General features: G+C 42.9%; 1 protein-coding gene across 3 annotated transcripts in view; it reads left to right on the top strand.

Moving 5' to 3' along the window:
* The first annotated feature begins 1134 nt into the window (after positions 1–1134).
* atp10a (ATPase phospholipid transporting 10A) overlaps positions 1135–17875 on the top strand; it is a 35400-nt gene continuing 18659 nt past the window's right edge. For 2 of the 3 annotated variants that reach the window (XM_037115001.1, XM_037115002.1), the window contains exons 1-10: positions 1135–2005; positions 5969–6173; positions 7263–7348; positions 10380–10486; positions 10582–10713; positions 10893–11023; positions 12051–12303; positions 12442–12659; positions 12743–12937; positions 15373–15931. In XM_037115001.1, the coding sequence (XP_036970896.1) occupies positions 1560–2005; positions 5969–6173; positions 7263–7348; positions 10380–10486; positions 10582–10713; positions 10893–11023; positions 12051–12303; positions 12442–12659; positions 12743–12937; positions 15373–15931 (2332 nt within the window). In that variant the 5' untranslated portion in view covers positions 1135–1559. The remainder of the gene's footprint in view (positions 2006–5968; positions 6174–7262; positions 7349–10379; positions 10487–10581; positions 10714–10892; positions 11024–12050; positions 12304–12441; positions 12660–12742; positions 12938–15372; positions 15932–17875) is intronic. The other variant, XM_037115000.1, reaches the window with a different exon arrangement.

The raw sequence follows: 17875 nt of genomic DNA, 5'->3' as shown, positions 1-17875 counted from the left end.
CGGCTAAGTGGCCAGTCAATCTCTCGAGGTACTAATATATCAGAGCTCTGCGCTTCATGTTCATTCATTGTATTACAGGACTCAAGAGCCCATGTTTTGGAATGTGTCTACAAAATAAAATAGTGTGCACTGAGTTTTACCTTGACTTTGAAGAATTATTTAGCACTGAGTGGATCATTATATCAAATTGATGCCTCTTAAGTCCACAGAACAAACTTTAAAGCCCCTATGTGTACATTTTACTGATTTTACTGACTCATACAGGTCGGATCTAAAAGGGTAAAACATAGTCTCTGTCAAGTTAATTATTTATATTAATAATTAAATTCAAAGTATCTAATGTTTTCAACAGACAACTTGGTTATCATGTGATAAAAATATTACACAACTGTGAGATCATGGCAGACTGTAACGATAACAACTCTACCACATTTTAATGGAATAAAGTCGTATATTCTTAAAGGACCACTGATATATGATAACATGCTGTATGAAATTTTATAAAAATCCATAATGGTGAATAATGATGATAGCAACAGCAGGATACTGAATCAAGTACAGCACAGTTCAGTGCCTGGCTAACTTGAATGGGTATAAAATAATTAAATTAATCTGGTAGACATTCCAAATGTTATTTTGCAGGTTGTTTTAACCACCGTTTTACGTACAGTTCTTTCACAACATAAGCTCATTGGGAAAAGTCTGTATAGTCTGTCTGTCTGTATAATATATAGATAGTATCACATCTTAATGATATTGCCCATGCACCAAAGTTATAGTTGTATATACTATTATCATTATTATTAGATTATTATTATTATCATCATTATTGTTGCTGTTGTTATGGTTGTTGCAATAGTATAATGGCAATTTAAGGAGAAAACAAAATCTTGTTTTTAATGGATGCAAGTCCTTTTTTCTCTCTCTCATCAAACTGTTTTACTTGTTAAACTTGTTAAAAACTTCATCCACCTCTGACACCGTCGATATTCAGCTGCTTCCTGTGATCCGGAGTGAACTCCAATCATACCGCGTGGCACTTGGAGACACAAACCCAGGTCTGAGGGAGGAGGAGGAGGGGGAGGAGGAGGGGGAGGGGCCTCGGGGTCACATTTCCACAGCAGCGCGACCTCTGGCCCGCTCACGAACATCCTTCGTGTGCGCAGCCTGCGCGCATCCGCTGCTCTGCGCACGCAGCACGCGCGAGGCGGCCCGTGGCTGAGGCCCGTCCGCATGACGTGGAGATCTGGCGTCGAGCTGTGGGACGTCCAAACTTGTGCCTCCCTACTATCTCAGCATCCTTCCCAGCAGCAGGGAAAAGAAAAAAAAAAGAAGGAGAAGCTAAACAAGGAAAAAGTTTTTTCCTCTGACTCGGGAGAAGACGAGCTAGTCGACATGGATGAGCACGAGCTGTTCGTGTGAGCAGGACGAGACGGACTGACGAGAACTTTCTCCACACGGTAGAAGAATGATTACATAGCTGCCACTTTGTGTTTGTTATTTTGTGTGAGAGGACACGAAACATACAGAAAAAAAAGTGCTTCAACTTGTGGGGCAGTATGGAGCAGAAGAGCGAGGCTATGGCGCGAGAGAGCGAAGACCCCGCGATGACCAAAGATTCTAAAGTCAAACGGCAAAGAAAGAAGAAACTCAAAGAGAGCAAAACCAGAACCGTGCACGCAAACATACTCTACGACCACGCCAAAGGGGAGGAAAACCCGAACCGACACTATGCAAACAACGAGATTAAGACGACCAAGTACACCCTGCTCTCCTTCCTGCCCAAGAATCTGTTCGAACAGTTCCACAGGTTCGCCAACGTCTACTTCGTTTTCATCGCGTTGCTCAACTTCGTGCCGGTCGTCAACGCGTTCCAGCCCGAGCTGGCCCTGGCTCCGGTGGTCTTCATCCTGTCCGTCACTGCCATCAAAGACCTGTGGGAGGACTACAGGAGGCACAGGTCGGACCAGGAGATCAATCACATGGACTGTCTGGTGTACAGCAGGTAAGTTGGGCCTCTCGGTACCGAGCAAGCCAGAGGTGGCCAGCTGTGTTGCTCAATGTGTGCTTTTTCCCCATTTGTACAAACTTCCCTTCCCCCTGAGACTTTCACTCTCACACTCACACCAACAAACCAAAACACATTTCAGGACAACTTTACTTCTCTTCATGTTTGGATCCGGCTGTCAGTCTCTCACATGACAGTTCAGACCTCAGAACCAAACCACATGATCAATAATATGATATCACACACATCAGAAGGTCCAGATGAACCTCCTGTCCTGCTGTCAGAGACAATACAGATGTTGCCTCAGTGCTGCCATTATAATGTAAGTTATGAGTCAGTACGTAACCTCACAGGCTTTTTCTCTCTGCCACTATTTATCCACGTCCCTGTGTGTGTGTGCAGAGTGTGTTTTGCTAATGAAAAGCCGCCTTGTGGCTCACGTACAGAGCATAATTCATGCTCATCAAAAGGCTCAGTGTTGAAGCAGCTACACACTTTTTTATTTATTTATTTTTTAATATTTAAGCTGAGTTCTGACCTGTGTTGTTGTGTCAAGGCCGGACATAATTGGATTTCTTCTTCTGCTGTGGTGATATTGTGCAGAAAAAAAAAACATCCTCCTTTTTTTTTTTTTCAACCTGGCAACAAGCGACTGGACTGCACACACAAACACACACACACACAGCAGCATTATTTAAGTTTTCCTCCAGGTTAAAGTGGCAGTATGTAGTTTTGAAGAAGAAATTCAAACTTGGTCTCGTAATATTGACAATAATAATGAGGTAACAATACAAACTCAGAAATATTTATGCCTTCCACAACCAAACAAACAAGCTGTTACCAGAGGGAACTAAGGTTCGAAAGTAGAAAGGTGGCAGGGTCCGCCACATGTAAACACAGTACAAAAAAGTAAAGAAGAGAGTTTGTTTATTTAGTTTGTTTTGTCTTCAGTGGCGATTTTTGCCTCCTGCCAACATTTTCTTTCCTAAAACTACGTAGCGCTCCTTTAAACACTCAGCCGCTTTAAAACTATCCATCACTTCTTTCATTTTCCCCCCTTGAAGGCTTTTTATCTTTGTCTAAATAGTTTACCTAATATATCTCATCTTAACACAGCCTGTATTTATGATAGAATGAAGAACATTCCATCTTTTATCAGAACACGCTAATATTTACATGAAAGTTTGATTGATGGAAAACGGGCCACGTGCCGCTAAAGGTTTTTCTACGTTTTATCGCCACTGATTTACTTCTGAGGATTCATCCCCCCGATTTGTTGATTTTGGAGCAGCTAGAAAGACGTAGGCAGCACGTTTTGCACTAATAAATTGAGTTTACTGGAATGTAAATAGTTTGGCTCTTAATCTGCTTTACACAGTCTTGACAACATCCGCTGCTGCTGTCCAGGATCAGGACTGCAGGTCACTGAATGTACAAGTTTGACCACAGCAGCTCATCCTGCTGAGCTGAAACATCATCCTCCTGAAGTGAATGATTAATTAGTGCTGTGCGTGGGCCGTGTTTCCACCCCTCTGTTAGCTGGAGTTGTTTTATTGGAACGTGGATTTCACATCCAAGCAGCACTGAAGCAACATTTTATCAGACTGAGATTGTCCTCTTGCGCTGGTGTTGAATCTTTAAGCGTATTTTCACTGGGTTTAATTTTAATTTAGCTTGGTACCGAAGCTGCAGGGTTCCTGAGTGAATTTCCTCTACTCCAGATCACCAGTAAGAAGCTGCTCAAGGGTTCCTGCCAACAGACACAGTATTCATTGATACTCTTGGTATGTTATTGTTACAGTGGGCCATGTAAATGCGATCCAGTGTGAAGTCAATGATTATATAAACCACATGCTCAGTTAGATTCACACATATGTGATGCCAGTTGATCCGCAAGTTCTAGGAATTTATCTTTAGTTTTGGGTTATTATCAATCTGGAGTGCCACTATTTTGGTCGCACATGCACCCAAAAGCCCGTCAAGTTCGACTTTACATTTAAATTTGTCGCACCAGTGCACCTGAAATTTAGCATTTAGTCTTTTGAACAATTGATGTTATTGTAGTTTCATGTTGGTCTGATATAAATGAAGAAAAAATGTTTTTTGTACCTGTATTCTTGTTTACAGTCATGCACATAGCATGTTAAGATATTGAAATTAAAACGTTTTACTGGGTGCACCTACATTATCACCCAAGTCAAAAAGTGCAGCATGTATGAAATTTAGTCTGGAGCCCTGCACAGTATCTTAATCACCCAAAAACATTTCTGTATCATTATTTTCATAGAAACCCAAATGAATGTAGTTGATTGAAGATTTGTAAGGAGAACCTGATGCTTGTTTATTTTGGAGGTTATCTTTTCACCTGGTATCCATGCATGAGTACAATTACTTGTGTAAATCTGGAGGTTATGGTGACATTATGGTTGGTTTAGAGTGATACTGGGCTATGAGTTTGACATTGGATTAGGTTTGATTGAGTTAAAGCAGCTGTCGGGCCTTGGTGGAGGTATGCACTCTACTGAATGCCAGTATCATTTCATTTTAGCTGCTACAGCACTGCTTTAGGACTCCAACGTACATTTGTCACTGTTGGTTATCTGCCAGTTATATTCCCGATTGTTGTGATGAGAAATGTCAGATCATAAACCATAAAACAAGTCTGTTTTTTGTTTTCCACAGCCCCGAGGTGAAATATTCAGATCGCTTGTGCTGTTTCACCAACAGTCTCAAACCCAGAGATAATCAATTTATTATTAGATATGGCAAAGAGAGTCTGAACAATCCTCCAGTTTGAGACGCTGGAGCCACAGACTGTCTGGTGGTTTTGTATAGAAAATGACACAAACAAGAATTTGACTTATTCCCGAAGCTTGGAAAACTGAAATAAGTGTATTTTACTGTCACATGAAGTCATTTATTTAGTGAACCAGTGTAGGGAACTAGTTGAATGATCAGTTAGTTTGTATGTTTGGTATCTTCTATCTTATAGAGCTTTTATATAAATGAGACTGAGACTACTTTACACATCTGGGTCACTCTTTGAGCAGTTCTCTTATTTTGGCGAGTCCATTCTCCGTCCTCAGGCCATAGATCCATTTTCAGACACGGGGAAACATTTCAGTGACATACGCTTTTAGTTTTTCATTGTTCTTTTGATTCAGTTCTGTTCACCATGTGTTTGTCCAGTCTGGAGTAAGAAGAATGTGGAGAAAAAGCCTGATTTCCACGCTGACACCACGCGCGCACTTCAGCGACAACATTCAGAGAAAGGAATGATTTTATATACTCGGATGTGAGTCATTAATGCCGGAGGGGGTGTGTGTTTTTTTCCCCCTTTCACTTCTGGACTGTTGTTTATAGCTTGCTGATGCATTATTTAGCATATTTGCCAACAGGAATATCTGATTGTCCAGAAATGAATCCATTGGTGAAGTCTTGTCCATCCGTGAGTGTTATTGCACCTTAATGGTTGAAAATGCAGAAACTTTTCCTCTGAATGGTGACATCATGTACAGTTTGCTCATATAACACCACAAGCTCATTTGTGGTGTGAAGAATCATTCTGTTGTTTTGACCCAAAACGAGGAAACCCTCGTGAGATGTCTTTTTCATGTGGTGTTTTTCCTCTTTAGTTGTGGAATTGTGTTTGTTTAACCATCTGAAGATGTTTCTGTGCTACATTTGCAACATTATTTTGTGTTTTGATGGGCATGTTGAGAAAGAAGTTGAGAGATATATCTCTGTCTTGGCTGAATTTCAAAAGTCGGTCACACCAGCTTTGGCATAAACAAGCCAGCTGTCTTCTTTTTTATACATAAACATATTTGCTGTCCCGTGCAGATTTATGGAAGTCGAGCTAAAAACCGTTTATAGAACCACCAATTATTGAAAACAATGGCTCCGCATCTTCCACCGCTCAGCTCACACCAGCCGTTTGCCCTCTCATTGTTCCTGCAGAGTGGAGAGACGCTATGTGGAGAAGTACTGGAAGGAGGTGCGGGTGGGAGACTTCATCAGGCTGCGATGCAACGAGATCCTCCCCGCCGACGTCCTGCTGCTGAGCTCCAGCGACCCCGACCGGCTGTGCCACATCGAGACGGCCACACTGGACGGGGAGACCAACCTCAAGCAGAGACAGGTTGTCCGCAGCTTCTACGACCTGGTGAGGCAGCTGCTCCTTACCTGTTGTTTCCATCCTGTCGTTATTGGTCACACAAACTGGGTCCAAAACTTTGGATCAATCTGATGCACCTCCAGCTGTTTCAACATGCTGCTGAGGTCGAGCAGGTTACTTATACAGAAATACTTCGACAACTGCTTTATTGTCAACATTTCTTCACTTCCAACTTGATGCACACAACCCAAAAAGATCCCACTTCCTACTAACATATATGTAAATAAGATGTCATTGTTGTCACTCAAGTCATTATTAGGCCAGCAGGATATATTGCGACCAGGATAAGATAAGTAGCTGTAACTTTACATAGACTCTGTACCCAGTGTACAAACTCAACCAGTACACAACCTGTACGTTAGGTAGTTTTTGTGCACATCATTAGCATTTACCCATTTTTAAGGTATTAAATCATCATTGTCAGTTTTACTTCTTGATGTTTTTGTTGCTTTATACCAGAGCTAAATGTGTTCTCTTTGTCTTACCTTGGAAAATATTAATATTCAATACCTTTTCAATACCTTTTTCAACATTCAAGGACATCAAACTTGAGGTTTTTATTAAAAGATAAATGTAACAAAGCTTTAACTTGATGATGTGATACAGTTATTCTTGTCTGTTGTAATGTTTAATTTAGATCATGCAGTATTGACTTGTCTAGATAAATCAATATGTTTGTCATTATGATACTGGTAATCTTGATAACCAGCTGATCATTTAGTTATTTATTGAGTGATGACATGGAACATTTCATTTCGTAGAAAATGGAAGATTTTGCTGCTTTTATCAGTCATAAATTCAATAATGTGAATGTTTTTTCCTGTTTCTTTAACAAAGTCAAAGTTGGGTCTATATAATTAATCGATATGTTATCAAAATTGTGATAATTGCTGCAATATGTGTCAACAATCCCAGAATGTATCAGAGCCATGAATCCTTATGATAAGCAGTTTTTGTTTAAACTGTTTTCAGAGAGATGGTGATTTACAAAATGCAGCTTGAATCTATATGTTAAGTTATATATGCCCAAGTTGCAGCCGCTGCCTCAATAATCAGCTGCTTGTTGTCTGTTTGCAGGATTGTGATTTCAACCCACTCAAGTACAACAGCATAATTGAATGTGAGAAGCCCAACAACGACCTGAACAGATTCCGAGGCTACATGTGAGTGAAACACTTCTGAACACAAGCTGCTCAACTTTTCTTATTTGTTAGGTCACATGAAAGGTTTCAGGTTTCATTTTCATTTCACTGTAAATTAACTTGGTGGCATTTTGAGTCATGTTAAGAACCCAAATGGAAATAATGTGAAACTGCGGCTTGTTGACAAGCCAGGAGTTTTCCAACTTATAATTATGACTTAAACAGTTTTTCCAAGTTCCGAGATTACGATTTGCCTTCTTGGGATGCGGTTGCAGGGTTTTGCCCGTTTGACCAGGCACGTTTGAAGATGCATGTGCTTCCTCATGACCAGAATAAACTGCAGCAGCAGCAGTAGCAGCAGCTTCTCTTACTTGCAGCCTGATTACTGAAGCTGTAGTTCCTGGACCTGTTCAAGAGCCAGCTTGAGGTTTTTTAGCAACAACACGTTGCCCCCTCGTTTCCTGTTGCTACCTTTGCTTCCTTTTCATCTGTGTTTGCAATAGAAACTTTGAGAGGTTGCAGGATGTGTTTTCGACAGAATGGAGGAGAGCTCGTCCAAGTTTCTCTCAATGTGTCAAGCTGTTGTGGTTCTTTGTCCCTTTCCTTGATAATAACAGTTCAGCTTATTGCTGTTTAGCTTGTGGATATTGTCTTTAACAGTGACTAACCACCATGCTGGTAAGTGTCTGTCTTAAGTGGGCAACATGGAAGAATTTTTGGTTCAGACTTTAAAAACATTAACTGAAATGAGCAACACAATGGGAAGAAATAGCAGGTTTAACATTATGTCAAAGATGTCTATGTTTTTGTGGTTCGTTAGCATACTAACCAGCTATCCCCAGCCCATCTTGTCTTGTAATACCACTTTTAGCTGCCAAAGTGGACTGCTAACTGCACGGCTAACTGAGCTAACTAGCAGGTGGTTACTTTGCTGAAATTCAGCCATCTATTTCTTTGGATTAACCTTGGATTAACAGGTGGCCAATACCTTTAATTTTCACATGTTGAATGGCAGTTTACATGTCAGGAGAAGCTCCTCTCAGCCTGTAGTACACAGTTGTTTCATGTCTTCTGTGGCTCTGGAGGATTCAGCTAACAGACAAACACTCCAGTCTGAAAATACCCCTGATGATGTAACCCGAGTTGTCTTGGCTTTGCTTTGGAGACTGAACATTTACAACTAGAAAAACGTAGGTTACAAGTGGAGGTGTTGAGCTTGAAAGACATTTATTGGGGAAGGTGGGACTAATTAAAAATGCTATTAAGTTGCTTTATTGGAAATGTAGGATCGAGTGTTTTTAACCCATACTGAGGCTTGAAAGTCAGGATGTGTGAGTCCCTAAACATTGCAAAATGAAATACCAAATTGCTGAAATGTCCCTTTTAAAAACTTCAGTTAAGACCATTACAACTTCAGTAAAACAATGGAAAGCGGTGGTGATAAGTCTCCAGACAGTCACTGCTAGCGGCCCCTGTAAAACCATAGCATTGCGTTTTTTTACACCTTTTATTTAAACAGTTACGCTGAAACATTTAATCAGTGAGCTTTAGTGGTTCTGGAAGGCAGATTTTAATTCCTTTTGACAAGAGATAAGCTGTTTCCCCCAATTCCCAGTCTGTGCTAAGCTAAGCTAACTGGCTGCTTGACTTGGAGCTTTATATTCACTGTACAGACAAGTGATGTTCCAAGCAGCTAATTTCCGTAGCATTTAAAGAGAAGCTGACACTTGCCCAGATAACATTGGTTCATTGACTAGTTGACTAATCATGTACATCCCTGGTTCACAAGCACATTTCCTGTAATGTTGAACTATTCCTTCATGATCGCGTGAACAGCGGGTTGCAGCATGTTAGCTCCCCGCTAACGTCAGAGTTTATTTCCTTGAACTGCTGTGTCTACTCGGCCTTTTTCGCTGCGTCTCCTCGCTGAGGCGTGGTGGAAAAGTTTGCGCCAGGGAGAAGATGAGAAACGATACGGTGAAGAGGCCGGACTGACCCGCAGCCACATGAGTATGACATTCAGTCTTTGCTCAGAAGGAGACCAGATGCTGCAGGTATTCAGTTGCCAGGCTACAGTGGAGCACAGGGCACAGCGGCAGAGTTGAGAGGGGTGGTGGTGGGCCAGGCAGTTGTCTCAGCAGTGTTTTATTACATTACAGTCGATGGCACCAAGTGTAATCTCTCGACCTTTTCTGGGAGAGAAAGCGTTGTGAGCATTATCAGTTTCTTTAACAGCAGTGAGCCATGAACGAGGATATGTGTGTGTGTGTGTGTGTGTGTGTGTGTGTGTGTGTGTGTGAACTGTTGGGCCCTCAGGGACACCGTTATTAATCTGTAATGGTGGTGACGTGCCAGTCGGCCGGCTGTCAGAGGCCAGAGGATGAACATTCCTGTTGGTAAACATGCTGACTGTTGCATGATTTTTAGAGAGGTTACAACAGAGATGGTTAAGCACAAAATGTTGTAAATGCTGTTTAACTAACACACTTGTAATCCTTCATTTAGTAATGGGATTAAGGCTGACATTAAAAGCTCAGCCCTCTTCAGCAACAGGTAACATTTGCCCTATTAATGACGGATGAGTATAGATCTCCCTTTAAGTTACAAGGAGGCGGTTTGAACTTCAGCTATGAGCTGAATTCAGTCTTTGTAGGACATCGTCGTTCTAGACGAGCCTGACAAGCTTTAAATCTTAGTGTGAAGTGAGATCTGAGGGTCAGCGATGAAGCAGTGAATTGCCTGATTAACTCTAAGCCCGGTTTCTCTGCAGCGGTAGCACAGTCAGTGCTTCTATATCAGAGGGGATTTTGTGCTGAGATAAGGGCTCCTCGTGAGGGAAGACCATGATGCTTTAGAGCGTGATCGATTGAGGCGCTCAGCAGAATAAACCGATGTTGTCTGTGGGGCTCTGGTCCAGAGAGATACTCTATTTCTCCTGAAGCATCAGTATTTTTCACCTGAGTGTAAAGACATCTGATATCATTTCGCCTTTGTTTGTTTACAATCTGAACAAGCACTTGTAGTAATTTTTATTTATCTTCTGACCCGACAGAATCCATCGAAGCGGCCGAAGAGATGCACTTTACAAAGAAAACCTGCTGCTGAGAGGCTGCACCATCCGCAACACAGAAGAGGCTGTGGGAATAGTCATTTATGCAGGTAGGCCCCCAAAAATAACTGTGTTCCCTGTGAGTCGTCACACTCAATAACTGACCTCTGACCAGCTGCAGCTAACGCGCTGTGTGTGCTCGCAGGTCATGAGACCAAAGCCATGCTGAACAACAACGGCCCGCGCTACAAGCGCAGTAAACTGGAGCGACAGATGAATGTAGATGTGTTCTGGTGTGTCATCATCCTGCTGGTCATGTGCCTGTTTGCTGCTGTTGGTGCGTAAACACCGTCTGGTTTCTGTTGAGAAATTTCACTTTAGAAACCTTTTATTTCCTGAGATGTATTGTGAAACAGTAAAGAAATTCTCCCTTTGAATCTGGTTTCCTGTGCTTTTTATTTATATCTTGTCATTCCTGTGTTTATATGAGTTGACCTTGTGGTGTTGCCGTTTCAGGTCACGGGCTGTGGATGTTTCAGTACGGAGATAAGAGGCCTGTGTTTGACGTTCTCAGTCCAGAGGGGACAGACTTATCACCCATCATGTCCGCCATTTATCTGTTCCTCACTATGATCATCGTTTTTCAGGTACGAAACACGGAGAAGCTCAAAAGAAACAAAAGCACAGATAAAGATATAAACAAGACACACCGTATCACTGAGGTTGAAAACGTTTTATCCTGCCGCTCACAAGCTCTGCTGTAAATCAAAACCTTGGCTGTCGTCGTATCAGCTCCGGTGGATGTGTAACCTCTAGATCTGTATCTTCACATTTAATCTGGAGAAGCAGTGAGAAAGTACTACTGCAAAATAATCTTTATAATACAGGATCAAAAGAGGAATAAGTGCAAGCTGGCAGCTATTGATTTGTTTGTTTTGATTTTTTTCCAACATGTCAGTGAAAATGTCACCCTGTCCCGTGTCAGCTGTTGCAGCCAGTTCCCCTGATATTGTTTGAATCGAATGACAAGTCGGTGAAGATATCAGTTTGGTTACGCTGCACAAACAGTCACTGTTTGAGGTTGGAGAACTACCAGTATGACCAGACATTGCTTGATACGCTTTCAAATAAACACATGACTTTGTTGGCATTCAGGCACAGTGAGACTGTGCAGACAGGATCACCCTCCCAAAAGCTGTGACTCATTTCTCCGGAACTACTTTCCTGAAATGGTGCCTGGAAATGTCTCACCAGGGAGCACAACAACATTTTTCTAACAGTCAAATATATAAAGCATACCCAGTGGACTTCTGTGTAATTTAGTAATTCATTTAGCATTTGACCTTCGGAAAAGGTCAAAGAAAAGTAGCTGTTCCGCGACTTTTTTTTAAAACTTTATTTAAGTTGCTTTAAACTCACCAGCAATTTTCACCATTTGAAAACTCCTTTAAGCTAGCTAGCCATTTTATTAATTTATCCATTTAGTTAACTAGTTCAACAGTTCATGCATTACTTTTATCCATCCATCTACTGTTCTTTAACCTGTTTATCTATACTTAGCTACTGTTTTAACTTCCGCTCACTTGCCAACAGACAAGTACTGCACTAAAATGTATGTAATGTATGTATAAGGAGCGCTACCTTCTTTCTTACAAACAGTGTGTCCCCCTCCAGGTGCTGATACCCATCTCCCTGTTTGTGTCGATCGAGATTGTCAAGATCTGCCAGGTGTACTTCATCCACCAGGACATGGAGCTGTATGACGAGGAGACAGACTCTCACCTGCAGTGCAGAGCTCTTAACATCACTGAGGATCTCGGCCAGATGCAATACATCTTCTCTGACAAGACGGGCACGCTGACGGAGAACAAGATGGTGTTTCGCCGCTGCACTGTGGCAGGGGTGGAGTACTCCCATGATGCCAATGGTGAGACAATCCGGCGTGCGCGCGCACACACACACACGCACTCACACACAAACAACACAGTTGCAAGTCATTGCCTTTTTTAAGTAACTCATAGTGTGTGTTTGTGCGTGCGTGCGTGCGTGTGTGTGTGTTATCCAGCCAGAAGACTTGCTATGTACCAGGAAATGGACTCAGAGGAGGAGGAGTGTACGTCTCATGGTGGCACCCTGCCCAGGCGGGACAGTGTGACCAGCCACCAGAGCGCCCGGGTGGTGCTGCGCTCCCAGAGCACAAAGTCCCACCGCAGGACGGGCAGCCGAGCGGAGGCCAAGCGAGCCAGCATCCTGTCCAAGCACACGGCCTTCAGCAGCCCCATGGTCAGTGCAGCTCACCTCTACCCTCTGTCCTCATACTCGTGTGTTGTGTGCTGTCCGCTGATAAACCCTCCTCTGCTCTGCAGGAGAAAGATATCACCCCCGACCCTCAGCTCCTAGACAAAGTCAATGACTGCAGCAGTCAGATGGACTTCATGCGCTTCCACAGCCAGCCCACGTCGCAGCTGCCTTCTGACCTCGCTGACATCATTGATTTCTTCATCGCGCTCACCATCTGCAACACGGTGGTGGTGTCCTCCCCCAACCAGCCCAGACAGAAGGTACAACTCTCCTCAGCAGCATCTGTCCAGTCAAAGCTTCTCTCGCTCAATAAGGGATAAACTTTTACTATTTAGAAACTAATGAGTTAGTTGACTTGGTCAGATTGGCTGTCAGATAGTTGTTCTTTATGATATTGATTTTGGTGTAGCTATATTTGGAGGTCACGTGTTCACAGTTCCTGGTTCTGGTTCTTTCTTTCTTACTTGTGTGGATGAAGAGGGAAGAAGATGGTCGTTTCTGGTGTTGCGATGCCTTGACAGTGGCTTTTTAACCGATTGGGCGTGTAAAATCAGTGAGAGAAATCAGTTGATTGGCTGTTGAGTTAAGTCAATGTGCACAAGAACAGGAAAGAGAAAGACAGGAAAAGGATGTTTCTGTTGAGTGCATTTTTATTTGGTACAATTTCTCCATGTTCTTGTCGTCTCTTCATCAGCATCATTTGCAACTTATCAGATACATTTGTGATTAGAAGTGGACATAATAGCAAGAGCGCAACAAATTAAAGGGGAAAACAGCTAACTGTATAAACACAAGTGGGCGTGACTTTGTTTTAACTGGTCACAAGCCTGAAGTGTTGGGAACTCACCCACTCAAGCCACCCAAAAAAGTGGAGGTATGATAAACATCCAGGAGCAGCAAACCCTTCTAATGTCCTTCCAAGCCACTCACACAAGGTTCTCTGTTATGGTGCAACCTTTTTAAGTTATTCTTGTTTTGAACCACATGGGGAGTATTTTCCATCTTTTCACGCAAAGAATTCAATTTCTTTTGGCGACTTTTCCTACAAAAACAGCCTCAAAAGCACGAAAACTTCCCCAAAAACTCTCAAAGTCTCCTTGTTGCACGTAGCTTTCACTGCCTGCATCTTTGATGTGCTCGATCCAGTTGCAGTTGTATATCCGTGTTTTGTTTTGTTTTGTTTGTTTTTTTGTGTGAGCCTGGGTGTGGTCGTCCTGTTCAGCGGTGACATCCTCTCACCGCCGCTCACTGTGTGCACCAGCTCACTGTCCTGCCAGTCACAGGCACAAACCTGCTCGAATTAAGCTTTCGAAAAAGAGACGCATTATTTATGAAGTGTGTGTTTCTGTTTTGAGGTTATCGGATTAGATAAGAAGCAGATTTAAAACTGCACAGAAACATTGTTTTTGACACAATCTCTGTTTTCTCTTTTTTCCTCATTGTTTGTGCTGTTTTTTTGTCCTTTGGGCCGGTGCAATTGTTCACATTGTTATTTTGATGCCCTTGCGGCTCACCCAGCACCTGAATGATTTATATCTATGTATGTGAGAACTCCTGCTGCCAGAAGTCCTCAGTGTGAGTCACTCCCTCTGCTATTGTACTGCACCACCTTGGGATAAAGGATTGGCTAAAGGATTATAGCCAGGAGGTGCATTTTCATCAGTGCTGAAGACTTCTGTACCACCAGAGCCGGCCTGGGTCTCTCAAAAGCATCTTAAAACAGTAATGATCATAAAATTCAGCTCACAGAGTTTTTTAAGGTCAGGCTGAGGTGTTTCCCAGAAGCTTTTTTGTGGTCATTCTTAAACTGGCAGTGTTTTGCTTTAACTCATCATTATAAAGTACATTTTGATGGAACGGTGTTAACAGCTAGGAGACAACATCACCATCAGCATTTAGATTGGTTCCCTGTAAACTTTTACCTTTCTTTGACAAGTGAAAATTGATTGGTTTTTGCCACCTGCCAATTTTGTGTGCCTCCAGGCATGAAATATCCTGGGAACACGAGGGCCAAGTGTCCAGTCAGGCTGGCGGCCCGGCACCGACTCTGTCTGCTTTTATCTTGTTCTCTGGTGCTGAATTTTAAAGTCACGTGCCTGCAAATTAATTGCATCCTTACTGATTTGCATCAACCTGCCCGTATGTCATCTATCAACCGTCTGATTTACACCTGCCATGCTGTCCTTGTCATGTAAAGCTCTCAGCTTCCACACCTCAGTACTGGGAGTGACGACTGCAGTAATTTAATGGAGAAAGGTTGAAGCGACTGTATTTATTATGTCATCTTTTAATAGTGAATGAACAGGTAACAGCTGCCGGGGCTGCACAATACTGGAAAAAGACAGCTTCGGGATATTTTGGTTTCCTGTGATATATTTCAATATGAAACTAAATTATCTTTAATTTATCTATTTGGAGAAAATCAGTCTAGATAATGTAGGTCTGTGTTTTTCTTTGGTTGATAAATGTTTCAAGAATGATCAGTGAATAAAGAGAGAAGATGAGGAAAGAAAATACTGAAAAGCTTTTATGTTCTAGCTTTTATTCAACACTGTAGCCGATGAACAGCTGTCTGCCAACATGAATTATTAATGGCTGAACATTAAACTTCATCATATTGTTTGTAATCATGTTGAGAGTGGGTTCAGCTACTCACTGCTGCAGGTGTGACTGACTCCGTTTTCCTTTCCTTCAGGTCCGTATGAGGTTTGAGTTGAAGTCGCCGGTCAAATCCATCGAGACCTTCATCAGGCGCTTCACGCCCAGCCGCCTCACCTCAGGCTCCAACAACAGCAGCTCCTCCAGCCTCATCACCAACCGCTCCTCCAACAAGGGATGCTCCAGCTTGCTTTCCTCCCCTTCTGCAGAGAGCACGCTCACCAAACTGGACGAGGAGCAGACGCCCAGAGGCCTGGAGCACGCCTTCAGCCCCATCCCGCCCTGCTACGACGGGAAGGGGTGGAACCTAGAGGAGGGCGAGCTGCGCTATGAGGCCGAGTCGCCCGACGAGGCTGCTCTGGTCTACGCTGCCAGGGCCTACAAGTGCTCCCTCGTCGGACGCCTCCCCGACCAGGTGACCGTGGAGCTGCCACACCTGGGGAAGTTGAGCTTTGAGCTACTGCACACACTGGGGTTCGACTCCACCAGGAAGCGCATGTCTGTGGTGGTTAGACACCCTCTGACGGATCAGATCACCGTGTACACTAAAGGAGCAGACTCTGTCATCATGGACCTCATCAGACCCCCCGACACAGGTAGGAAACACTCATTTGTACTGTTATTTTAGCCATTCTCAGAATGTATCATAACATGAAGGTGAATGAAGTGGCGGTGCACTCACACGTGATTAACGATCATCCTGCTGTCAACATGCTCTGATGACGGGGTTTGAAGAGTATCGCGTCTGCACACCTCTCTACCAGAAGTGATGAATCGTGGGTGTGAACCTGCAAATCATTGGATGTAATCTTCACTGGACATGTCAGCAAATTGAGAATATTTTCACTTCACTCTGGTCAGTCCCAAATGATAGATTTGTATCTGTGGACTAACATGCTTGCACAGGGAGGAGCTCTGTGAGGCGGCTCACATTGAGTTTTAAACATCCGTCCAGAGTGATCCGACATCACTGGACCAAACAAGTCTCAAAAGCTGGCATTTTTTTAAGAGAGTCTGGAGACTTTATCTATCACAGCTTTTACTGCATACTGCATTTGTAAAGTTTGACATGTTTACTCTCAATATATTATGTTTAATACATTTGGTCTGTTAAAACAGTGCGGTCAAACAGCTGTTGGGAGGTACGATACACTTCAGACACGGAAACGGACACGCTGTATTTTAGAGTTTGTAACAGACAGGATCTTAAAGCGATGCCGCGACAAACTGACACTTTCTACAAGAATAGAAACATCTTAATGCATTCTATTTAAAGTCGAGTTTGCAAGAGGGCACCAATGATTTGTCTCAGCCATTTCACACAGTTTGATATGTTTCTCCTCTTGAGACAACTCTTAAAATCACACGGTTTGACAAGGGAGTCTGGGGATATTCCGGTTACTTGTTCAATGGTTATTTGAAACAGAACCACAAGGACATGTTCTGAGTGATCGGATCTCAAATGCATCCTCGATGCAGCTGAGCAGCATTCAAGCCTTCGGTCTTTCCACTCATGTAAACCTATAAGGTAACACGTTACGTAAGAACTTATATTTTTAGAGCACCTCACTGCTGCAGCGCTCAATGCATCCTGACTGGTTCCTTTTTAAACAAAAAACGCTTCCTTGTGTATTTCCCCCCCCTCCCTCTGATCTTGAAACCTTGTTCCATACTCCTCAAGTTCTCCTAATGGCAAAGGTGTTCCAGGTTGTTAGTATTCCAGGCACACAAAGAGCCACACAGGCACTTTTCACTAATGCTTTGTACACAGTCACCAGACATCTGTCCAGGGGTGCTTAGCGAGGACCGCTCCAGCCGGCAAACCAAAGGCTCAACAAAACACACAGTTTGTGAATACAAGCTGTGTGTTTCTCTGTGGATGGAGAGTTTTCATGATTTCACCATATTCATAAAACACCCACGTCTTTATAATCAGAGAAAGACGGGAATATGGGACCTTTTTAAGGGGCCACTCCACTGCTTTTACACATTGAGTTTACTTTTCTTGTCATTAGGATTCTGTAAAAAGCAGTTAATGATATGATGTAATATAAATATATTATGTCATCTGTGGCGAGGGAGCTTTGGGCTCGAGCCTGACTTACTCTCTGGCACGTGGAGTTTTAAAGCAGCAGCCTGAGACCAGTTGTAAAGGGAAATTTTGGTCTTGTTGTGATGATAGCTGTGTCATTTTAGTGCAAATTCTAGAGATGTGTCAGATACAGTATATCATATTGACACACATGCAGCCCTCGTACCCAACGTGGCCTCCAGCCTGAACTGAAAGAAGCTGAATATTTTAAGGTATTTACCCAAAATACGTGCACTCGTTTCATTTTCAGGTCATTTTGAGAGTCTCTCCCGCAGTTTTCCGTCATTTACATTTGTGTTTTTTCCAACAGCTCTCTGCTCTGCTCTGCTCTGTGCTGCCCACCGGTGTGTTTGACAGATGCTAAGCGGAGCACAGACGGGCACGTTACCCGAGCCGATGACAGGATGTGTTGTGATCTGTTGCACCTCCTTTTATTTTTTTGGAAAGT

Source organism: Acanthopagrus latus, chromosome 11 (assembly GCF_904848185.1).
Source record: "Acanthopagrus latus isolate v.2019 chromosome 11, fAcaLat1.1, whole genome shotgun sequence".
Lineage (NCBI taxonomy): Eukaryota > Metazoa > Chordata > Actinopteri > Spariformes > Sparidae > Acanthopagrus > Acanthopagrus latus.
Note: the sequence above shows the minus strand (reverse complement) of the source record. Positions and strands in the feature narration are given on the sequence as shown.